Raw genomic sequence first — 26,232 nt, forward strand, 5'->3', positions numbered from 1 at the left:
TTAACAAGAATTGAACCTCTTTCCTTGAAGTTCTTGATGATCCTATAAATTGTTGTTTGAGGTGCAATCTTAGTAGCCCACAATATCCTTGCCTGTGAAGCCATTTTTATGCAACGCAACGATGGCTGCACGCGTTTCTTTGCAGGTCACCATGGTTAACAATGGAAGAACAATGATTTCAAGCATCACCCCCTTTTAACATGTCAAGTCTGCCATTTTAACCCAATCAGCCTGACATAATGATCTCCAGCCTTGTGCTCGTCAACATTCTCACCTGAGTTAACAAGATGATTACTGAAATGATCTCAGCAGCTCCTTTAATGACAGCAATGAAATGCAGTGGAAAGGTTTTTTTGGGATTAAGTTAATTTTCATGGCAAAGAAGGACTATGCAATTCATCTGATCACTCTTCATAACATTCTGGAGTATATGCAAATTGCTATTATAAAAACTTAAGCAGCAACTTTCCAATTTCCAATATTTATGTAATTCTCAAAACTTTTGGCCACTACTCTATGTATAGGCCTGTGATGATTATTTACTTTTTACTACTCTGTATGTGATTTGTCTGTTTTACCCTTATATTTAATCACACTTAGTAAACATATTTATTCACTTAGCCTGCGTAAGCTTATTAATCTCAAATCTTTTGAATTCACATTTTAAAACATACAGAGACTCACCTGAAGTTCTTTTTATCTGTATTTAGGACCATAATCCCTGACAAGCAGAGCAGAGAGGAGGATGAGGCAGCTCTTTAGCTCAGTACTGTGAAGTAACATGTCCTGCTGTGTGATTAGGACAGGTTTCGTGTGTACTAATAGGACGCCAGCCATTTTATTTCTCCTAATGATTTTTCCCTAGACAATACATGCCATTATAAAAAATGAAAGGTATTTGGCAAGATATTTATAGTAATTCCCAGAGAAACCCCTTCAAGCAGATTTGTACAGATTTTTACAATCCACAGAAAATGAATATTTTATCGATCGCTCCACACTATTACATGTGGCGATAATTTTTCATCCTCAAATATATGAAAATGTTAATTATAATCACTCCGTCTATTAGACCCTTAAAGGGGTTGTCTCATCTCAGACAATGGGGACAATCACTAGGATATGCCCCCATTATCTTATAGGTGTGGGTCCCACTGCCACAAAGCGCTCTCCCCATAGAAGTGAATGGGAGCACAATGCACATGACTGGCCACCGCTTCCATTCACTTCTATGGGCCGGATGGAAATAGCAGAGCAGCACTCTGCTATTTGCGGCAGCCCTATAGAAATGAATGGAGGGTGGCTGCGATGTGCAGTACACCCTCCACCACTTTTGGGGCTCCATTCTCAATATAGGTGTTGGTGTCGAGCGGTGGGACAGTAGCTATAAGACAATGGTGGCATATCCTAGCGATATTGTGACTGGTTGAATACTTGGAGGTTGCTTACATGTGTGATACAAAATTTAGAACTTTACAATCTAGAAAATTTTGAAAAGATCTCGGATATTATCTGCTGTAATACATTTTTTATTTTCCTATTGCCCCTTGTCAGAGTTTAGATCTGCGCTGAAATACACTGCTCAAAAAAATAAAGGGAACACTTAAACAACACAATGTAACTCCAAGTCAATCAAACTTCTGTGAAATCAAACTGTCCACTTAGGAAGCAACACTGAGTGACAATCAATTTCACATGCTGTTGTACAAATGGGATAGACAACAGGTGGAAATTATAGGCAATTAGCAAGACACCCCCAATGAAGGAGTGGATCTGCAGGTGGTGACCACAGACCACTTCTCAGTTCCTATGCTTCCTGGCTGATGTTTTGGTCACTTTTGAATGCTGGCGGTGCTTTCACTCTAGTGGTAGCATGAGACGGAGTCTACAACCCACACAAGTGGCTCAGGTAGTGCAGCTTATCCAGGATGGCACATTAATGCGAGCTGTGGCAAGAAGGTTTGCTGTGTCTGTCAGCGTAGTGTCCAGAGCATGGAGGCGCTACCAGGAGACAGGCCAGTACATCAGGAGACGTGGAGGAGGCCGTAGGAGGGCAACAACCCAGCAGCAGGACCGCTACCTCCGCCTTTGTGCAAGGAGGAACAGGAAGAGCACTGCCAGAGCCCTGCAAAATGACCTCCAGCAGGCCACAAATGTGCATGTGTCTGCTCAAATGGTCAGAAACAGACTCCATGAGGGTGATATGAGGGCCCGACGTCCACAGGTGGGGGTTGTGCTTACAGCCCAACACGTGCAGGACGTTTGGCATTTGCCAGAGAACACCAAGATTGGCAAATTCGCCACTGGCGCCCTGTGCTCTATACAGATGAAAGCAGGTTCACACTGAGCACATGTGACAGACGTGACAGAGTTTGGCGACGCCGTGGAGAACGTTCTGCTGCCTGCAACATCCTCCAGCATGACCGGTTTGGCATTGGGTCAGTAATGGTGTGGGGTGGCATTTCTTTGGAGGGCCGCACAGCCCTCCATGTGCTCGCCAGAGGTAGCCTGACTGCCATTAGGTACCGAGATAAGATCCTCAGAACCCTTGTGAGACCATATGCTGGTGCGGTTGGCCCTGGGTTCCTCCTAATGCAAGACAATGCTAGACCTCATGTGGCTGGAGTGTGTCAGCAGTTCCTGCAAGACGAAGGCATTGATGCTCTGGACTGGCCCGCCCGTTCCCCAGACCTGAATCCAATTGATCTGGACATCATGTCTCGCTCTATCCACCAACGTCACGTTGCACCACAGACTGTCCAGGAGTTGGCAGATGCTTAAGTCCAGGTCTGGGAGGAGATCCCTCAGGAGACCGTCCGCCACCTCATCAGGAGCATGCACAGGCGTTGAAGGGAGGTCATACAGGCACGTGGAGGCCACACACACTACTGAACCTCATTTTGACTTGTTTTAAGGACATTACATCAAAGTTGGATCAGCCTGTAGTGTGTTTTTCCACTTTAATTTTGACTCCAAATCCAGACCTCCACAGGTTGAAAAATTTGATTTCCATTTTTTTTTTTTGTGTGATTTTGTTGTCAGCACATTCAACTATGTAAAGAACAAAGTATTTCAGAAGAATATTTAATTAATTCAGATCTAGGATGTGTTATTTTTGTGTTCCCTTTATTTTTTTGAGCAGTGTATAATTTTAGGACTGGTGTGGATGTGTACAAGAGTCTTGTAAATTGTGTTAGCTGCCACAGCAGTCTGGGCTGTGTATTTCAACGCAGCTTTGAGTGCAGAAAGCACGTGAACAGGGGGGCTCAGCAAGAAAAAATATATATATATTTAGTTCTGCCACTCCTTACCTGCAGTATTACTCATGTATCATTGCAGATTATCACCAGGGTTCTGGACTATAATGTCCCTTTAGGGTACAAATCTCATGTAGACTTTGCTTTTTTTTTTTGCTTTTGAATGGAAGGGTGAGATCTGCAGCAAAACTTCATGAGATCTGAACCAAAAACATCTAAAAAAAACGCACAAAAACATGCCAAAACTGCAATAAATAGTGTGGATTTATGTGTTTCTTGGTGCAGTTTTGCTGCAGATTTTGGCAGGTGCCAGTCACCCCCCAATAACTATCAGGAGACAACTATGGATCATACACATGCACAAAATGGATTGAGTGGAATTGGTGGGAAATGTGTCCTTGAGGGAAAGGGTGCTCTCAAGGATGAAACTAGAATTCATAGGACCACATAGCAAAGGCAGGATAGTCCCCCACCATCTAGTTGATACTAAATTTTACTACAGTCACCAGCATAACTTGTAGCAATTAAGGAATAGATAGTAGTGTAACAGATCAGGTTTTATACACATGTAATACAAATCTAAGGCTACTTTCACACTTGCGTTTTTGTCTGATCAGGCAGGGATCAGCAAAAACGCTTTAGTTTTGATAACACAACCAGCTGCATCCATTATGAATGGATCGGTTGTATTAGCTTTGAAATACGTAGCATTGACGAATTCAGCATTAACACCATTGTAAGTCAATGGGCGCCAGGTCCGTTTTCCATTGTGTCAGAGAAAACGGATCCGGCACCAACTTACATTGTATGTCATGCTCCGCATCCCATTCAGGACAGAAAAAGGCTGCTTGCAGCGATCTTGTGCCTGGTGTGGGAACGCAACAAAACGGAACGGAATGTATTCTGGTGCATTCCGTTCAGTTTTGTCCCCATTGACAATGAATGGAGACAAAACGGAAGCCGTTAAAAGAATAACGTAAAAGAAAAACGCAGATGTGAAAGTAGCCTAAGACTGGTCCCTGAGTCTCTAAAGAGTGTCATGCTTGCTATAGGTATAGCTATGACCATGGACTGCTCAGGGATAAGAAGAGTCTCCCGGATGGTAGCTAAATTAAGAGAAGAGTCACCTGGGAGTAGGCAGTGGAGGAAGAATTATTAACTATTTAGAGTCATCCTGAAGAAAACAAGTGGTATTATAAAAGTCCACTGAGGACTGATACAAATATATGATGATGATGATGATGTATAGCCTTGTGTACACGCAGTCTTACCCTTCGGGCCTCGATGCGCTTAGCTGACTAATTCAACAGGGAGGAAATATGCCTATTTCTTGGGGTGACATTAGACAGGCCAAAGTCAAGGTGAGATTAAGAACTACCACTGAATAGGAGAGCCCTGCATTGGATCCTATGGTGGCAACTGCTTTTTATGGCCGCCATTCCCTAACTTGCTTTAAAGGGAACCTGTCACATTGAACATATACAAATCTGAGGAGCTGATATTTATGTATGGTTTACTAGGAAAAGATTCAGTACTACTTTTTTAAAAAATTTATATAAAACTTTGCTCTTTCTATGCTCAAGAGTCCACCTACTGAATGTTTTCCCATAAGTCTCTATATTAAGCTGCTCAGTTCCTCCAGCTCTCTCCCATGCTGCCTGCAGATCAGACAAAGGGTGGGTTCACATCACCGTTATGGATTCCGTTTTTGTTTTCCGTTATAATAGAAGTCTGTAGGAATCATAACGGATCCATCTGGTTTCCATTATGCAGAATGGAAAAAAGTCCTGTCAACAGGACTTTGTTTCCAGTCTTGCATAACAGGAACCAGACGGATCCGTTATGATTCCCATAGACTTCTATTATGACGGATCAAAACGGAATGCCTCTTAAAGGCTTCCGTTTTGACTTCCGACTTATGGATTTTCCGTTATAACCATGTTCAGGGAAAGATCATTAGAAGTGTAGGAAAGGATAGGGAGGAATTATTCCACAGTATTGAAGCAGAACAGGGTGCAATAGGGGAGTGTACAGCCTAGGTAATAGGAACATCCTATTACACCTTGCTGCACTGACTGGGGATCCAAATTGCCATTATACTGCTGCTTTCAGGTTTGCAATAAATGATACTTTTGTAATTCCAGCAAACCGTTCTTTTTATTGGGTGCAAGTGTTGTGTGATATAGCCATTAACAGGGTGTATTACTAGGAAATATTTATATGTCTTATTTGCCCTGTGTGGGGCAGTTATATGTTCTAAAGCTTTTTTGAGGCGTGTATAAGTGGGGAAAAAAAGGGCTTATTTGCTGTTCAGCGGTGAAGTTATATGTTCTAAAGCCTTTTTTGGTGTGTATAAGTGTGGTAAAAAAATGGCTTATTAGCCATTGTGTCGTGAAAAGAGAAAATTATAGCCCTTTTTGGAGTGTATTAGTGGCACAAAAAAAAGTATTATTTGCCGTTCAGTGGTGCAGTTATATGTTCTAAAGCTTTTTTTGGCCGTTCTGCGGTGCAGTTATATGTTCTAAAGCTTTTTTGTCATGTATTAGTGGCAAAAAAAAGTATTATTGCCATTGTGTGGTGAAGTGACAAAATTACTGCCTTTTTTGGGGTGCCAATAATTTCCTTTTTATTTACTTATTTGATCTAACAGTATGTCAGACAGATAAGTGACAGGCACTGCACAGGGGAGGGGCAGAGGCAAAAATGTTTCTGGCTCAGACACAGGTCGCAGCAGAGTAAGGGGGCGTGACAACAGGGGTCACTTCCAGAGGCCTGATCTCCCAGTATAATCTAGCAGTCGTGTCATGACCAGCAACCCAAGAGGTTAGAATTTGCCAAAGAGCACATTGACTGGCCTAAAGAGACATTTTGTGGACTGATGAAAGTAAGATTGCTCTTTTTGGGTCTAGTGGCCGAGACAGTTTGTCAGATGACCCCCAAACACTAAATTCAAGCCACAGTACACTGTGAAGACAGTGAAGCATGGTGGCGAAAGCATCATAATATAGGGATGTTTCTCATACTAAGGTGTTGGGCCTATTTATCGTAAACCAGGGATCATGGATCAGTTTGAATACATCAGAATACTTGAAGAGGTCATGCTGCCTTATGTTGAAGAGGAAATGCCCTTGAAATGGGTGTTCCAACAAGTCAACGACCCAAAACACACCAGTAACGTGCAACATTTTGGTTCCAGACCAACAAGATTGACGTTATGGAGTGGCCAGCCCAATCCCCGCATCTTAATCTACAGTCGTGGCCAAAAGTTTTGAGAATGACACAAATATTAGTTTTCACAAAGTTTGCTGCTAAACTGCTTTTAGATCTTTGTTTCAGTTGTTTATGTGATGTAGTGAAATAGAATTTCACGCACTTCATACATTTCAAAGGCTTTTTATCGACAATTACATGACATTTATGCAAAGAGTCAGTATCTGCAGTGTTGGCCCTTCTTTTTCAGGACCTCTGCAATTCCACTGGGCATGCTCTCAATCAACTTCTGGGCCAATTCCTGACTGATAGCAACCCATTCTTTCATAATCAAGTTTGTCAGAATTAGTGGGTTTTTGTTTGTCCACCCGCCTCTTGAGGATTGACCACAAGTTCTCAATGGGATTAAGATCTGGGGAGTTTCCAGGCCATGGACCCAAAATGTCAACGTTTTGGTCCCCGAGCCACTTAGTTATCACTTTTGCCTTATGGCACGGTGCTCCATCGTGCTGGAAAATGCATTGTTCTTCACCAAACTGTTGTTGGATTGTTGGAAGAAGTTGCTGTTGGAGGGTGTTTTGGTACCATTCTTTATTCATGGCTGTGTTTTTGGGCAAAATTGTGAGTGAGCCCACTCCCTGGATGAGAAGCCAACCCCACACATGAATGGTCTCAGGATGCTTTACTGTTGGCATGACACAGGACTGATGGTAGCGCTCACCTTTTCTTCTCCGGACAAGCCTTTTCCCAGATGCCCCAAACAATCGGAAAGAGGCTTCATCGGAGAATATGACTTTGCCCCAGTCCTCAGCAGTCCATTCACCATACTTTCTGCAGAAGATCAATCTGTCCCTGATGTTTTTTTTGGAGAGAAGTGGCTTCTTTGCTGCCCTTCTTGACACCAGGCCATCTTCCAAAAGTCTTCGCCTCACTGTGCGTGCAGATGCGCTCACACCAGCCTGCTGCCATTCCTGAGCAAGCTCTGCACTGGTAGCACTCCAATCCCGCAGCTGAATCCTCTTTAGGAGACGATCCTGGAGCTTGCTGGACTTTCTTGGACGCCCTGAAGCCTTCTTAACAAGAATTGAACCTCTTTCCTTGAAGTTCTTGATGATCCTATAAATTGTTGATTGAGGTACAATCTTAGTAGCCACAATATCCTTTGCCTGTGAAGCCATTTTTATGCAACGCAATGATGGCTGCACGCGTTTCTTTGCAAGTCACCATGGTTAACAATGGAAGAACAATGATTTCAAGCATCACCCTCCTTTTAACATGTCAAGTCTGCCATTTTAACCCAATCAGCCTGACATAATGATCTCCAGCCTTGTGCTCGTCAACATTCTCACCTGAGTTAACAAGACGATTACTGAAATGATCTCAGCAGGTCCTTTAATGACAGCAATGAAATGCAGTGGAAAGGTTTTTTTTGGGATTAAGTTAATTTTCATGGCAAAGAAGGACTATGCAATTAATCCGATCACTCTTCATAACATTCTGGAGTATATGCAAATTGCTATTATAAAAACTTAAGCAGCAACTTTTCCAATTTCCAATATTTATGTACTTCTCAAAACTTTTGGCCACGACTGTAATAGAAAACTTGTGGGGTGACATAAAAATGCAGTTTCTGAGGCAAAACCAAGAAACAGAGAAGAACTGTGGAATGTAGTCCAATCATCCTGGGCTGGAATTCCTGTTCACAGGTGCCAGAAGTTGGTTGACTCCATGCAACACAGATGTACAGCAGTTCTCAGAAACAGTGGTTATACAACTAAATATTAGTTAGGTGATTCAAAGGAAAGCAACATCTTCAAACATTTTTCAGTTTATATAGTGATTGTTTGAGTTTGTAAAGAAGAATACAAACTGCTATTTTTTTGAATATTCACTTTTCTTCAATTGTTTTTGAGGAACAACATAAATTTGATATATTTTTTTTCATGTTTTGATTTGGAATAGAATGTGTAGTGTTCCCAATGCATTTGTGTGTATGGAAATAAAAGCTATTAGAAGGATTTTGAGCTTTACTCACTTTTTTAAACACCACTGCTATTATTTTGAACACAACTGTATGTAGAACAGAAGGTGGACCAGTCCTTGAGCCTGTAGGTGTCTGCCAAAGTGCACGGCAGCGCCGACGTGTGGAGCTGTAACTACGGTCTAGGACAATATATGTCCTTTATGGCCCACTGAGTAAATGTGGTTGCTGCCCAGCCAAACTAGCAACTTGGCCAGGTGAGCTGCTTCCGCCTCCACGTTCTCACGCCGTTGGCCTGCGACAATCCTCCTCCTCATCCTCCACTGCAGGGACAATTCACAGTGCTCCTCGGCATACCACATGTGCAGGGCACGGCGGTGTCATGCTGTTCTACACCTCGTTTGCCTGGGCGAACTGAGTCACACAGGGGAGGAACTGCTCTGTGTCCTTCCTAAAAAAAATAATCAAATCCTGGATTTCTCTGCAACAACTCAAAATCGGAACCATGGTGTCCCACAACGGGAAGAACATGGTGTCGGCGCTGCGTCAAGGAGGGCTGAGCCATGCACCCTGCATGGCGCATGTGTTAAATATGGTTGTCAAGCTGTTCCTTAAGTCTTCCACCCATCTGCAAGACATCCTAAGAATGGCTAGGAAACTTTGCATGCACTTCAGCCACTCGTACACCACCAAGCACACCCTCCTTAAGCTGCAGCAGAACAGAGTCCCCCAACATAGACTGATATGCGACGTTTCCACCCATTGGAATTCCACCCTCCATATGTTGGACTGACTATACGAACAGAGAAAGGCCATAAACAATTTCTTGATGATCCAAGCGGACAGAAGTACTCCCCTGTGTAACTTCGATGTCAGCCAGTGGCAGCTCATGCGTGACACCTGCCATTTGCTCAGGCCCTTTGAGGATGCCACATTATTTGTCAGTCGCCAGGACTACGGGATGAACAAATTCATTCCACTGCTTCATGTCCTGGAACAGATGCTGGTACATCTGGCTGGTCAGAGGACTGGAGACGTGGCGCCCACATCTCACGGCCACATGAGCCCTTTGGGGGCTGACCTGGAGGAGGACATTGGAGCACAAGCAATGTGTAGCGAAATGGGTTGTTTTTATACACAGGTGATAGGAGAGGAGGCGCAGGAGCAGCCAGAGGAGCAAGAGGGAGATGAGGAAGACGAGGCAGATGACCCAGGCACACCGTGGCAGTATACAGTGGAGATGGAGGCAGGGAGTCCCTACGAGTCACTTGCGCAAATGGCCTGCTGCATGCTCACTTGCTTGAGCAGTGACAGCCAAATTGTCACCATTCGGCAGAGGGATGATTTCTGGCTCTCTACCTTGTTGGACCCTCGCTAGTGGTCCAAAATGGGGGCCTTTTTTTACACCCGCTGAGATGGAGGACAAATTGGAGGGGGGGTAGGAGCAGTACCAGCTCCATCAGCAGCAGCTTGAGTCTAGAGTCGATGATGAGCAGCTTTCTTCACCCGCCTAGTGAAGAAACTACTCACCAGCAGCAGCTAGACCTGGAGCAGAACCTGAACCAGCAGGTGGCATACTTGGACAGCACCTGCCACCCCCAATTGAAGATCTGCTGGACTACTGAGCAGCCAAACTGGATTTGTGGCAGCAACTGGCCGAATTTGCCCTCAAAAAGCTGTCCTGTCCAGCAGTAGTGTGTCATCAGAGTGGGCATTTAGTGTGGCGAGGGCCATAGTTACTCCAATGAGAACACGCACTGTCCACCCAAAATGTGGAGACTGACTTTGTCAAGATGAATCAGGTGTGGATCAGTCCAGGATTTCCACCCACCAATGCCTGATGCTTCAGACTAGATCATCCATGGTGCCACACCAACACTGACAAAGAGACAGGTTTCTTCTGACTAACCTGCCTCAGCTACTATTCTGATGCATGCCACCTGCCTGGTCAGGGGACTGGAAGATGTGGCGCCTAGATCTTACGGCCCATGAGCACGGTCGGGTGCTGAACTGGAGAGGAGGAGATTGAGAGCACAAGCAATGTGTAGCGAAATGGGTGTTTTTTATAACACAGGTGACAGGAGAGGAAGAGCAGAAGCAGCCAGAGGAGCTACAGGGCGATAAGGAAGAGGAGGCAGAGGACCCAGACACACTGTAGCAGTATGCAGTGGATAGAGGCAGGGAGTCCCTACGAGTCACTTGCACAAATGGCCTGCTGCATGCTCACTTGCTTGGCTAGTGACAGCCGAATTGTCACCATTCAGCAGAGGGATGACTTCTGGCTCTCCACCTTGTTGGACCCTCACTACCGGTCCAAAATGGGGGCCTTTTTTTTTACATCCGCTGAGAGGGAGGACAAACTGAACTACTATAGAGACATCCTATGTAGTCAGTTGGCCGCTGCCTATCTGCGCCATCGTCCATCCTCTCGCAGGTCTGACGAGGGGGGCTCTCTGCGCTCTCTTTCCACTGCCATGGCTGCTGCTGTGAGGGGGGGGGGGGGGGGGGTTGGTTTGGTAGGAGCAGTACCAGCTCATCAGCAGCAGCTTGAGTCTAGAGTCGATGATTAGCAGCTTTTTGAACCAGCAGGGTGGTGGCATACTTGGAGAGCACCCTGCCAGCCGTCATTAAGATCCGCTGGACTACTGTGCAGCCAAACTCGATTTGTGGCGCAACTGACGAGTTTGCCTGGCCAGTAGTGTGGCATCAGAGCGGGTGTTTAATGTGGCAGGGGCCATAGTTAACCCATGAAGAACTTGCCTGTCCACGCAAAATGTGGAGACTGACCTTTGTCAAGATGAATCAGGCGTGGATCAGCCAGAATTTCAACCCAACGCCTGATGCATCAGATTAGATCATCATCTATGCTGCCTAACCCAAACCTTGACAAAAGAGACCGTTTTCTTCTGGCTACCTGCCTCAGCTACTATTCTGATGCTGCCACCCGCCTGATGCTAAGTGCTCTTTCTTATACCCACCATCGCCAGTGGGTACTGTTATTGCCACCCACCTCCCCACTCTGTCACCGGGTCACTCGGTCTCTCCTGATGCTGCTGCCACCTCAACACTCAGGTCTCCTCATGCTGCTGATGCCACCTCCACACTGTCCCCTTGCCACTCTGTGGTCTCCTCATGCTGCTGCTAAATCAACACTTTGTCACTGGGCCACTCTGTGGTCTCCTCATGCTGCTACCTAAACACTATGTCATTGGGCCACACTGTGGACTTCTTAAGCTGTTCTCCCACCCTTCCCACTCCATGACTGGGCCACTGTTTTGCCTTTTTGGCCTGATTGATATCATCATTTATATGATCCTACTGTTGATCTGTCAGAAGGAAGGAAAAAGGAGATGCACAACGGATCCTGTCTGTGTAGCAGCTGTAAGGCCTGTATGGTCCTATCAGAATTTGCTTAGGATTTGGTAGCCAAAAGCAGGAGTGGGTACAAAACAAAGAAGACATGCAAATATTCCATTCACGTGTCATCTCTGTTTTGGATCCACTCCTTTTTTGGGCTTTAGCAATACTGATGGATTACTAACCAAATGCTGACTGAGTAAAGGCGGATGCTCAACAGACAGGATCCGTTTTTTTGGGGGTTATTGTTCTGACGGATCAAAGGAAGGGCAAAATAATCAGTGACGTCAACACAAACTAACTGCTGACACCCTCTCCACTCTGTCGGGGGGCTCTACTTGTATAAGTGTTTAATAGAACAAGTTCTGTAGACATCTATGTGGAATCAGCTGACGACAATTTAAAAGGAGTGCGCTTTCACGCTACAGTAGGATCTTGGGCCTCTGCACGTTTCTTTATACCTTGCGCTAACATCGACCTGTAAGGCTGAGTTCACACTTGAGTTATTTGGTCAGTTTTGGCCCCGTGACTGCCCAAATAAGTGAAGTGTGCAGAGATTCTAAGAGCGACGCCTGTCATCTGCATGTCATACTGACTCACAGTATTATTTCACTACCACAGCAGACTCCGTATGCATGTTACTGCAAGGCACAGTGTTCTACACCACTATACAGGCTCTCTGCAGCCACAAAATAGCTGTTTTTTTAACGCAATTCGTGGCAAATAAATTTGGATCGAATTGAATCTTTTCGGAAAATTCAGCGAACCGGCCAAATTAATTTATTTAGAAATTCACTCATCTCTAATTATAGTGAACACATCATAGATTTGACGCGCTGAGAAGGAAGGAAGTGTTCTAGATTTATAAACTTCAAACTGTTAGTCCGCGGGGCCTAAATGAAATCACTGAAACAATCGCATAATATGTCTGCAGGTCCATTCATATTTTCTGATACTTCCAGTGTTACACAGAAATATTTACCTTTAGTTTACTATTTAATAATTTAAGATTAACTGTAATTTTACGCATTATTATTCACCATCATGTCTTGACTTTTTATAATTACGAATCTCCTTCTGTAGATATTCTAGGAAATATGGCACCATCTTGTGGCCAACTTTATGAACTTCATCTTAATTTTCATATAACTATATGTAAGTAATTCTATGTTTTTATGTTATGGGCTACTTTAATGCAGTCCTGGCTAACCCAACTGACTATGGTCTGTTTTAATATGTTGGCTGTATCCACTTTTTTAACTCAATGTAAATGTACAAATTTAAATGCCTGGACGCTCCATGGTTTTTTAAAAAGTGTCAGTATGTAGTAACGGTTACAAATGTGATCTGATGAAGGAGCTGGTGCAGCTCTGAAACATGTTATGTTATTATCCATAAAAAACATTTATAAGAATAGCGCACAGACCTTTTTTTCATTCTCCAGCTACACAGCGGGAAGTAACGGCAGGTACTGGTCTTATTTGTAAGGACGTTAAAGGGTTTTCCGGGTCTGTAATACTGATGACTTACATTACTCATAGAAAAGTCTATTGTGGGCAAATAAAAATGCTACTAACTATAATGTTACTATGCTACTGCAGTACACAGCCAACAGTATAGACTATAGGGACAGCTGGTGGAGTTGGAAAAATCTAAAATACTGTGGAGCAAGGCGAGAATGTGAGGAAGCAAGTAATATCAGAAGGTGAACCAAAAACCATCAAGTTTTCTGTGGACGATTCATTAAATCTAGAACCATGAATTGAATTATTTTCAAGAGATGTCGCCTATTTGTAGGTTGATGTGAAACATCGCTTGAAAAGTTTAAAAAATGCTGCTCGGTTGAAGTTTAGGCTCAGCAGGCCAACAACAGCCAATTTCCACCTAAATATATGAATATGATCCAGTATGTTCTATAACTCACAAACGGCTCATAATTGCCATCTACAAATGAAATAAATGTTTTTCACCATTTAAAAATGTTTTTGAGCGCTGCATTAACCAATTCTTTAATGTCTCATTTAAACAAGGTATGACATGTCAAGCCAAGACTTCTTACACGGAAGATGAGATTCTGTGGGGTCACAGGTTCGAGCCTTGCATGACCCTGGAGAAAGGAGCATTCCGTGTTGACTACAGCCATTTTGATAAGACATTTGATGTCCAAACGCCATGGGCAAGTGCTAAGGAGATGCATGAACTCAAGGAGAATGAACAGAATGACAGGTCTACTCTCAGCCTCTGCTGGGACAATATGTTTCAGACCGGTATCCCAGAGGATCCAAATATGGAATCTGCGGATGGTTCACAGGAGAACCACAACAGAATGGACTTTCCCAGCATTGCTGAAGGAAGCCGAGAGTGTGACAGCAATGATCTTCATGTTTGATAGAAGACTGCTCAGTTGCCAATGTTTGACTATTGACGGGAGGGAGGCATTATAAATAACTGTGGTTCTATAGTAAGAAGTCCTCTAATGAAATTGTTCTCACCAGAACTTGATTATTGTGTCATTACATTCTCATTCCAAGTGTCTTTTATTGTTACATGGGTAAGTGAACTCATATTCCAAAGTGAAGGCTGTGTAATATCCTCTTATTCATTTCGATGTTCCCCTATCTGTTCATTCAGTTATGCCTTTTCAAGTAACGTCTGCCATTTTGTCTCCAATCCTCCATCATATCAGCAGATCACACATATCAGTAGCAATATATTCACAACTTCCAAGATGCGGTGGCAATTCTACTCCATTATCTGTTTCTTTTCACCACAAAGGTAATAAAAAGGAGTATTCTGTATAGGTGAACTTATTACATTGCTACCAATCTGACCACTGGGATCCTCACAATCCCTAGAACGAGGGCCAGCCACCTCTCCATTCCACTCCTCCTCATTGCAGTCTAAGGAGGGCCTAGGAACAAGGTGTCCCATTTCAGTAATCTGTGGAGGTTCCAGCAGTTGCACCCACACCGATCTAACATGTATTTCCCATCCAGGGAATAGGCAATACATTTTGCTGTCTGAAATAACCCTTTAACCCAATTTTCAGACACATTGGGGAGAATTATCAAAACTGGGGTGAAGGAAAACTGGCTTAGTTGACCATAGCAACCAATCAGATTCCACCTTTGGAAAATGAAAGGATCAATCTGATTGGTTGCTATGGTCAACTAAGCCAGTTTTTCTTTACACCACTTTTGATAAATCTCACCCATTTAGTATTATCTAATACCTTCTGAGTAAAATGAGGAGAAGGAACTAAGAACTTCATTGCCATGTTCTGCAGTCACCTCCCCCCCACAACCTCATACAGTATACACCGATCAGTAATTACGTTAAAACCACAGGTGAAATACATAGATTTTCTCATTACAATGACACCTGTCAAGGAGTGGGAGACATTAGGCAGCAGGTAAATGGTCATTTCTTGAACTTCATCTTTGGAAGCAGGGAAAATGTGTAAGTATGAGAATCTGAGCTACTTTGACAAAGGCCAAATAGTGATGGCCAGAAGACTAGGTCAGAGTATCTCCAAAATGATGGGCCTTGTGGGGTGTTCCAGGTAGATTAGAACTAGCATCGGGGCGATAAGGTCCAGGGTTCACTGAACCTCCAAGGCAGCGGTAGTCCCTATTTTTGGTGTCCGCTCTCAGCAGGATAATGCACAAAAATGGCTCAGAAGTAGTTTGAGGAACACGACAGAGTTTAAGGTGCTGTCATTCCTCAGATTTCAATATAATCAAACATTTATGGGATGTGCTGGAAAAATAAGTCTGACTTATGGGGGCAACTGTTAGTAGATTCATGCTGCCGTAACCACGGACACCATGATATACTGACAGACTCCCTCACTACAAGGAACTTTGTTTTAGTTTGTAATACTATTTCCAGAAAAAAACACAGCTTTAAAAAGTGCCAGGTTTGGGGTAATTTTTTTTCTATAGGAGAGTCCTGTCAATCAAGCTGAATCAGGTTGGGAGAAATCAAAAAGGAGAAATATTCTCACTGTCTGGCCCTTACAAAACACAATTCATTGTAATAAGAGAGCCTATTAGGTTTTCATGCTTTCTTTGGTTAAGTCAGCATCAATCTACTCAGAGTATAGCTGTGGGTAGGAGAGGTCAAGGCTCTGGGTTCTTGTACATGGTGTAGCCCACCATGTGTGAATTAGTGATCCCTGAACATGCTCCATCCTCAACTAGTTTAGCATCTGTAGGGCAAAAGGCACTCTTCCCTACCATTCTCCACTTTTGGCCTGCGGCCTACAGAACACAGGGATCAGACATATTATATCCCCATGCAGTTGGCACAATGATGTTACAGAACTGTGCCACCTGTTCCAGGACACTAACTGTGCAGACAAAAGGAGCACTTACTGTAAATAAATACTATTGTCATTATCCAGAACTACAGCCAGTAAACTGAGAAACTGCTACCACTCATCCTTAACCACTCTGGATGGTAGAAAACTAAGGCTACCCCTAGGTCTTTCACCAGAGCCTGCCACAAGGCTGGATGAACTTGGCTGCTGAGGACCCAGGTTACATCTGTGGAGTAAGGTAGCAGAAAATGGGTTCAAGCTCACTACAAGCAGACTAACCAGAATGACCGGGTTGAAAAGAGTAGTAGACAAGCTTGCTCAAAACCAGGAGAGATGGATAGGGCTCAAAAAGCAGACAAGGAGTTAACCCAGAAAAATATCAAGAACGTCAGTAGAAGCCAATTCAGCAGACGAGGGTTGGTACACAGAGGGTTGACAAACAGGACTAAAGTTCAGGCACAAAGCACAGGGGTTCAGAGCCAGGATACATATACAGGTTCTTCTAAAAAAAAAAATAGCATATTGTGATAAAGTTCATTATTTTCTGTAATGTACTGATAAAACATTAGACTTTCATATATTTCAGATTCATTACACACAACTGAAGTAGTTCAAGCCTTTTCTTGTTTTAATATTGATGATTTTGGCATACAGCTCATGAAAACCCAAAATTCCTATCTCAAAAAATTAGCATATCATGAAAAGGTTCTCTAAACGAGCTATTAACCTAATCATCTGAATCAACTAATTAACTCTAAACACCTGCAAAAGATTCTTGAGGCTTTTAAAAACTCCCAGCCTGGTTCCTTACTCAAGACCGCAATCATGGGTAAGACTGCCGACCTGACTGCTGTCCAGAAGGCCATCATTGACACCCTCAAGCAAGAGGGTAAGACACAGAAAGAAATTTCTGAACGAATAGGCTGTTCCCAGAGTGCTGTATCAAGGCACCTCAGTGGGAAGTCTGTGGAAAGGAAAAAGTGTGGCAGAAAACGCTGCACAACGAGAAGAGGTGACCGGACCCTGAGGAAGATTGTGGAGAAGGACCGATTCCAGACCTTGGGGGACCTGCGGAAGCAGTGGACTGAGTCTGGAGTAGAAACATCCAGAGCCACCATGTACAGGCGTGTGCAGGAAATGGGCTACAGGTGCCGCATTCCCCAGGTCAAGCCACTTTTGAACCAGAAACAGCGGCAGAAGCGCCTGACCTGGGCTACAGAGAAGCAGCACTGGACTGTTGCTCAGTGGTCCAAAGTACTTTTTTCAGATGAAAGCAAATTTTGCATGTCATTCGGAAATCAAGGTGCCAGAGTCTGGAGGAAGACTGGGGAGAGGGAAATGCCAAAATGCCTGAAGTCCAGTGTCAAGTACCCACAGTCAGTGATGGTCTGGGGTGCCATGTCAGCTGCTGGTGTTGGTCCACTGTGTTTTATCAAGGGCAGGGTCAATGCAGCTAGCTATCAGGAGATTTTGGAGCACTTCATGCTTCCATCTGCTGAAAAGCTTTATGGAGATGAAGATTTCATTTTTCAGCACGACCTGGCACCTGCTCACAGTGCCAAAACCACTGGTAAATGGTTTACTGACCATGGTATTACTGTGCTCAATTGGCCTGCCAACTCTCCTGACCTGAACCCCATAGAGAATCTGTGGGATATTGGGAAGAGAAAGTTGAGAGACGCAAGACCCAACACTCTGGATGAGCTTAAGGCCGCTATCGAAGCATCCTGGGCCTCCATAACACCTCAGCAGTGCCACAGGCTGATTGCCTCCATGCCACGCCAGTCATTTATGCAAAAGGATTCCCGACCAAGTATTGAGTGCATAACTGAACTTAATTATTTGAAGGTTGACTTTTTTTGTATTAAAAACACTTTTCTTTTATTGGTCAGATGAAATATGCTAATTTTTTTAGATAGGAATTTGGGATTTTCACGAGCTGTATGCCAAAATCATCAATATTAAAACAAGAAAAGGCTTGAACTACTTCAGTTGTGTGTAATGAATCTAAAATATATGAAAGTCTAATGTTTATCAGTACATTACAGAAAATAATGAACTTTATCACAATATGCTAATTTTTTGAGAAGAACCTGTACATAATCAACAGCAGCTTCCATGGCTGGGCAAGAGACTTAAATACCCACTTAGTTCTGGGACTGGACAGCCAGCTGAATCTTGACAACCCCTCCAGCACAGCCATGCATAGACTTTTTGCCATGTAATCTCCTGACACTTGTCTGGGATAAGTTGAGGTTTTATCTACTTTTGGGGCATAAAGGTTGCAATTTTCATTGTGTGTGTGGTCATTTTTGGGACATCAGTACTTTTTAAGGGGGCACACAGGGAATTATTTATTACTGTCTGGGGAACTAAAGGGGACACTTTTACTATGTGGTGTGCTAAAACAGTCCGGGCACTATGTATGCCAATATTATTTTTGGGGACACAATTTTTTTCAGGGGTACGGTCACTAATTTTTGAGGGGTAATTATGACATTATTTCTGCAGTACAGTATTTGGAGGCTCTGTGCCACACAATAAAGCATAGTTCTAGGGGCAGATGGGACAGAAAAAAACTGTCCCAGAATTTGTGAGTTTCTATAGTATGGGGGACAGTCGGGAGATGCTGGAAAAGTGATGAGCCCAAGATGTCTCTGTTGCACACACGGCAGACAAAAATGATGGCTGAAAGAAGTCATTATGGGTGGTCTCAGCTAGATGGAACAGACTGGAAAAGAACACATCAACTATAAGTCATTGGGTTTGAATGTACTGCATTGGTTTATGCCATCTGCAGTTTTTTTTTATTCAGTAAGGCTAAGTTCACATTTCCTGTAACCTAATCTGGCAGGCTGATCATTGCCGTTCACCGCTCCACCCCATAGACTATAATGGGATCTGACCACTTTCCAGCATGAGTACCAGGTTCTGGCTGCATGTGAACTCCAACAGGATGTTCTCTGCAGAACAGCCTGCCGGATCAGGTTACCAAAGAGGTGAACATAGCACAGCATAGAGGTAATATTTGTAATAATGGTCTTTAAGTCACCATTTAGTGGTATTGGTCATAGTTTGACATTACCTGGGTTGGGGGCCCACACAGACCTTGTATCTGTTACCCCACTCTCTTTGTTGACCCCCAGCTACAAATCTAAACCCTCTGGCAGGTTCCTTTTCCTGAAGGTACAAGGGGAAGCTTCCATGAATCAGACTTGTTTTCCAGTATATCCAGCTGCTGACATCTTGGTGCCAAATACCACAGGACACCTTCAGAGTCCAAACCTTGATGGCTCACAGCTGTTTCAGCAGCACAAGAGAGACCTACAAATTATTAGGCTGGTGGTTTTGATGTTATGTATATAATATATAATAAGGCATTCTTTAGACATTTCTATCATCTGCAACATTTCAATGTGGATCTATTCACGTGATTGCTATTTTACCAGAGGGGCCAGGATGCAGATGATGACATGTAAAATGGTACAAGTTAAAGATATATATGCGGTTTCAAAAACAATAAAGTTGTCTGTACAAATGTGTATTACAGTTTGACCTTTTTATGAAGCTTAAATGGCTTGCCCACCTTCATGAGCAATTATATATAATTTTTTTAATAGTTTCAATTCCCCCGTCCATAGCTCCTGTGCCTACATGTTAACAGACTAGATGCACGCAGTCAGATCCTATAGTCATACTTCCATTTATCTGTCCCTTACTGCTTCTTAACTTACCATATATATGTTAAAGGGAATCTGTCATGGGGTCTACATATTTTTTTTTTCCCCTCCCTACCGTTCCCTTGCTGTCAGTGCTCAGAGCTGCGTTGAAATATATTGTCAGGACTGCTGTGCGCACAGGAGTCCTCTCCATTATGCAGTCCGGAATGTCTATTTCAGTGCAGCTTTGAGTGCAGACAGTGGAGAATCTGGAGGCAGTAGGAAAATAAAAAAATAGCGATCTGGAGTCTTTATCTGAAGTACTATGCATGTATTACTGTAGATATTTTTGGGGTGAGAGATTCCCTTTAAGACATAGGGGACAACGGAACGTAGTATGCACTGTAGGACCAGTCTACTTCGGGCTTGTTTGTGGTCGGTTACCAAGGAAACATATAGAACTGAACAAAATAATCGGAATTATATTAACTTAAATGCATTTAGAACAAAAAACAACATTCCTTGCATAGGTTGACATAGCATTTAAAAACGAAATAATATATAGTATAATTGGTGTCTCCCGATTATCCATTATGTGAAGTTCCACCTTTGCCGAAACATTTCTTATGCAGTCAGCAAATACACAAGCTAGGATTGTTTTATTACGTTTGCCTTACCTGTTCTGCTGGTTGCACTTTGCGACCTAGGAGCCGCGGATCCTCCTCACTTTATTTAGTACCTTGCCTTTCTCATTGGCTCATTAACAACTCAAAACATCTCAATGTATTGAAAAGTACATGCATGTTCAATGCTTGTGTTAGATGTGCCTATAGTAGGCCTTCAAGAGCACGCTGTTAGGTATGTTACTCTCAGCATTTATTGTTTTTCCATACTCACTCTGGGTCTAGGAGTCCAGTAGCTGGTCATAATCATTGACAGCCTTTCTTGTTTAAGCGTGAATACATACTGTTATGGACAATGGTTGTTAAACCAATGTGCCAACTAACAGGATTGACTTTGGGCTATTGCTTAGGTTGTTATCCTGGCGGTCCCCTGGTTTTCACCCTTTTTTATCCCCTGGTCTATGCTGCAGGGGATCCACCAGGTTGCTGTCTCTTGGAATACTACTAGTGTAGTTGAAAGCTGACCCACGGAGGTCAGAGACACCAGCGCAAAGCACCAGAACAGAACCAGGCTGAGATCAAGCAGACAGAGTACATGCAAATACAAGGAAAAGTCCCGGGGCCAGGGCAGATGAAACTAGGCCAGAATACAGGCAACAGGCAGACAAATAGCTCAGGATCACAGGCAGACAGGGTACAGAGACAGACAAGGGTCACACAGACCATGGTAAGGCTAGTTTCACATATGCGTTAAAAGTTATCTGGCAGAGGAACAGCCTGCCAGAGCTCACCGCCTGAGCCCATTGACTATAATGGGACCACGCCGGGTTCTGTCATAAGTGCCAGGATTTGGGCAGACAAATAATAGTGCAAGCACCGTTTATAGTCAGTCCAAATCCCAGCCCTAATGCTGGAAACAGTCAATGGAGTCTGGCGGTGCTCCGGTCCTATCCGGCTATGGATACAATGAACTCCGGCTGAACAGCCTGCTAGATAGTTTTAATGCATATGTGAAAGTAGCCCGACCTGGCAGATCAAACTAAATGTAAAGGACTTTTACTTTGTTGCTAAATGTACTTAATGTGCTCTTTTCAAAGCCTCCCATCAGACACCTCTTGGTTCTATACAACCCACAACTACCCAAGTTATCGATGGACTTAGTGACAGATCTAATCGCAGCCCAAGCTTTCACTACTATCTGGGTAGCAGAGGACCAATTCTCCAAGATGGCACACTTCATTCCATTACCAGGTCCCAGGCCTTTTTAAAAAAAAAAAGGTTTTTATTTCCATATCCTTCCCTATTCTTATTGTTTCTGGTCATGGAGTTCTGTTGGTCTCCAAGGTCTAGAGCTCGCTATGTAAATTACTGAAGATTTCTCAGAACTTTACTTCAGCATATCACCCACAGAGTAATGGACAGACAGAGAATTAATCCATGGAACCAGGGGCGTATTTGGAACTCAAAGTGGCCCCCATGTTGAAGGGGAAACCAAACTGGTAGAAGATGTGGCCAAGTCAAGTAGGCAGTTTTTTTTGTGGTGAATCTGTAGTTTTTATTGATACCATTTTGGAATGCATATGCCTTTTTGATAGCTTCATTCTATATAACTTTTTATTTTATTATGATTATTTTCCATTACGGCATTCACCGTACAGAATGAATGTTTATATTTTAATAGTACGTTTTGTGCGCAACAATAACAATGATCTTTATTTTTCATTGTTTATTTTTGTTTTTAATATGAGGAAAAGGGCTGATTTGTATTTTTCAATTTTTTTTTTATCGTTTTAAAAACCTTTTTCATAAAACTTTAACATGCAGGCAGGCCTGCTTAGAAACATCACTGTGGCAGACCTCGGAGTCTTCCAAATGCCCAACGCTGACATAGCAACCTTGATCTTGGCATGGGAGACCCGTTAGGGCCCCAGAAGAGCAGAGCTCCAGGAAAAGATGTCTCATTTGCCGTGGTCACAATTGACCACAGTATGTGAGGGGTTAAATATCCATGATCGGCGTTATTGCAGATCGCAGACAATGCCTCTTGGTGTCTGGCATCCAGTAGATATGGCACATGCTCAGGTTCTGAGCAGGCGCCATGTTTAAAGTCCCAGCTTCCACTGTACATGTATAACGAAAGTCATTAAAATAAATGTAAGTACCCAATATAACAAGGACTGTCATCATTATAATAGCGCTTAAGAACATCCCTGTGTATTTAACAACTTTTATTCCCCTTTTATCCAAATTGTCATTACTGTGTCTCAAACCCAGGACCTTCTGTCTTGAGTGAGAGGAATTTCTCTCACTAAGAACCTTCACTAGCACACTGCACGGATATCTATAGATACATCTCTGTATATCAGGACATTGAGAGACAGCAAAATTCTAATTTATTTAGTAATCACAAAATGTAATGGAGCAAAATAAATTACAATAAACACATTTTATATTATATTTATTTTGTTATATTACATTTTTGTGACTTAAAATAATTGGTCTTTTGCTGGGACTTGAACTCATGATTTCTGTATGGAAGACAGACACCTTACCAGTGTGCTTCAGGGCACCCTGTTGTAAATTGATGGAATTTAACTAAAACATTTCACTAGTTTTAATGTACAATGCACTAGTATCTAAACTGCTCAAAAAAATAAAGGGAACACTTAAACAACACAATGTAACTCCAAGTCAATCACACTTCTGTGAAATCAAACTGTCCATTTAGGAAGCAACACTGAGTGACAATCAATTTCACATGCTGTTGTGCAAATGGGATAGACAACAGGTGGAAATTATAGGCAATTAGCAAGACACCCCCAATAAAGAAGTGGTTCTGCAGGTGGTGATCACAGACCACTTCTCAGTTCCTATGCTTCCTGGCTGATGTTTTGGTCACTTTTGAATGCTGGCGGTGCTTTCACTCTAGTGGTAGCATGAGACGGAGTCTACAACCCACACAAGTGGCTCATGTAGTGCAGCTCATCCAGGATGGCACATCAATGCGAGCTGTGGCAAGAAGGTTTGCTGTGTCTGTCAGCGTAGTGTCCAGAGCATGGAGGCGCTACCAAGAGACAGGCCAGTACATCAGGAGATGTGGAGGAGGCCTGTAGGAGGGCAACAACCTAGCAGCAGGACTACTACCTCCGCCTTTGTGCAAGGAGGAACAGGAGGAGCACTGCCAGAGCCCTGCAAAATGACCTCCAGCAGGCCACAAATGTGCATGTGTCTGCTCAAACGGTCAGAAACAAACTCCATGAGGGTGATATGGTGATATGAGGGCCCGACGTCCACAGGTGGGGGTTGTGCTTACAGCCCAACACCGTGCAGGACGTTTGGCATTTGCCAGAGAACACCAAGATTGGCAAATTCGCCACTGGCGCCCTGTGCTCTTCACAGAAGAAAGCAGGTTCACACTGAGCACATGTGACAGACGTGACCGTGTCTGGAAACGCTGTGGAGAACGTTCTGCTGCCTGCAACATCCTCCAGCATGACCGGTTTGGCATTAGGTCAGTAATGGTGTGGGGTGGCATTTCTTTGGAGGGCCGCACAGCCCTCCATGTGCTCGCCAGAGGTAGCCTGACTGCCATTAGGTACCGAAATGAGATCCTCAGACCCCTTGTGAGACCATATGCTGGTGCGGTTGGCCCTGGGTTCCTCCTAATGCAAGACAATGCTAGACCTCATGTGGCTGGAGTGTGTCAGAAGTTCCTGCAAGACGAAGGCATTGATGCTATGGACTGGCCCGCCCGTTCCCCAGACCTGAATCCAATTGAGCACATCTGGGACATCATGTCTCGCTCTATCCACCAACGTCACGTTGCACCACAGACTGTCCAGGAGTTGGCAGATGCTTTAGTCCAGGTCTGGGAGGAGATCCTTCAGGAGACCGTCCGCCACCTCATCAGGAGCATGCACAGGCGTTGTAGGGAGGTCATACAGGCACGTGGAGGCCACACACACTACTGAGCCTCATTTTGACTTGTTTTAAGGACATTACATCAAAGTTGGATCAGCCTGTAGTGTGTTTTTCCACTTTAATTTTGAGTGTGACTCCAAATCCAGACCTCCATGGGTTAAAAAATTTGATTTCCATTTTTTATTTTTGTGTGATTTTGTTGTCAGCACATTCAACTATGTAAAGAACAAAGTATTTCAGAAGAATATTTAATTAATTCAGATCTAGGATGTGTTATTTTTGTGTTCCCTTTATTTTTTTGAGCAGTGTACATATCTATATATCAGGGCATTGGGATAGCAGCAAAAGTTTAATGTATTTAGTAATGGCAAAAATGTAATTAAGCAAAAAAAAGAAAATTACAATAAACGTATTTTAGCTCTTACATTTTTTTGTGACCTAATATATCAAGCTGAGTGTATGTATGTCCGCTAAAAGAATCCGCACCGTTGCATTTACAATCACGAAATTTGGCACACAGGTACATCAGGTGTCCGGGAAGGTTTTAGGGTCTCTAGAACATGCTGTTCCTGAGATATTACCAAAAAATGCATTAGCCTATAGAAGCCTGGTCACATGACCCTTTTCAGCCAATAGAAGCTCGCATGCCTTATTCTCCACATACACACAGTTTTACACCAGGTTTCCATAACACCCCAACCATTTTTATTCACTGCTGTAGTTCCACTTTAAAGGGAACCTGTCATCAACTTTATGCTGACCTCACTCACTGTGGGCAGCAGAAAATAGTGACAGAAATGCTGATTTCAGCGGTGTGTCACTCATGAGCTAAAAGTAAGAGGTTGCAGAGAACCAGCATCATAATCATTGCAGCCCAGGCCTTTCATAAAAACCCAGCCATATTTCTTCACTGCTGTAGGTCAGCTTTAAAGGGGCAGGGTTCTGTGGATGACACTGTTAAGGGAGCAGAGTGCTGTGGAGGTCACAGTTCAGGGGGTAGGTATGGAGGCCATTCAGCCACCCTCAAAAGACAGACTTAAAAACTCTGCCCCATGACCTGTTAAGCCACGCCCGATCCAGTTAGGCCACGCCCCTCCTACTCCACAGCCGATGGGGATTGAAAAATATTGGATTACACTTACTAGTAATCGTTTTTCTTTCAGCCTATGACAGCACCCCTGGAAAGACCGCCGCCTCCTCTGGAGAGGAAACAGGAACCAGAGTGCCTTTTTTTAAAGAGGGATCCTCCCCTCTACCTCCAGTCCTCTCTCTCAAGAACTAGGAAACATAACATCTTAAAAACTAATGCTTCCTCTTTTTTTTCTTTTTGGGATGGAAATTAACCGGGTGCCATCATAGACTCAAAGTAAAACGATTACCGGTAAGTGTAATCCAATATTTCTCTTTCGCGGGACCACAGCCTGCAGCACCTTATGGCCAAAGGAAAGACCTTCATTGGAAGGTAGCTGTAGCTTATAGTGCCTAAAAAAAGTACGAGGAGAACTCCAGATAGCTGCTCTACAAATCTGCTCAATTGAAGCTGAAGCTATCTCTACCCATGACGTGGAGTAGCAATAGACTGAGAAGAGGCAGCGGAACCCTTCCTAGCTCCCTGAAATAAAAGCAGATGAGAGGAGGCCCTCCAAGGCTGAGTAACCTTCAGAAATTGTAAAATACACCTTCTAACAGCAATGGAATTCAGATTTTTTCTCATTCTTAGGGGAGGCACAGAAGGAAGGTAGCAATATCTCCTGAGAGCAGTGAAAATGAGAAGAGACTTTTTGTAAAAAAGAAGGATCAGGAGAAATCACTACCCGATCCTCCAAGATTACCAAATAGGGAGGGATCAGCAGAGAGTGCACTGATCTCACTAACTCTTCTAGCAGAGGTAATAGCAAGCAGG

At 43.5% G+C, this 26,232-nt stretch overlaps 1 protein-coding gene across 1 annotated transcript in view; it reads left to right on the forward strand.

The window, feature by feature from the left end:
- The window catches only part of LOC120990033, a 74,069-nt gene extending 59,875 nt beyond the window's left edge, over positions 1 to 14,194 (forward strand). Inside the window, exon 3 of the mRNA XM_040418574.1 lies at positions 13,836 to 14,194. Within this exon, the coding sequence (XP_040274508.1) occupies positions 13,836 to 14,194 (359 nt within the window). The remainder of the gene's footprint in view (positions 1 to 13,835) is intronic.
- Positions 14,195 to 26,232: the final 12,038 nt, after the last annotated feature.

Source organism: Bufo bufo, chromosome 1, assembly GCF_905171765.1.
Source record: "Bufo bufo chromosome 1, aBufBuf1.1, whole genome shotgun sequence".
Lineage (NCBI taxonomy): Eukaryota > Metazoa > Chordata > Amphibia > Anura > Bufonidae > Bufo > Bufo bufo.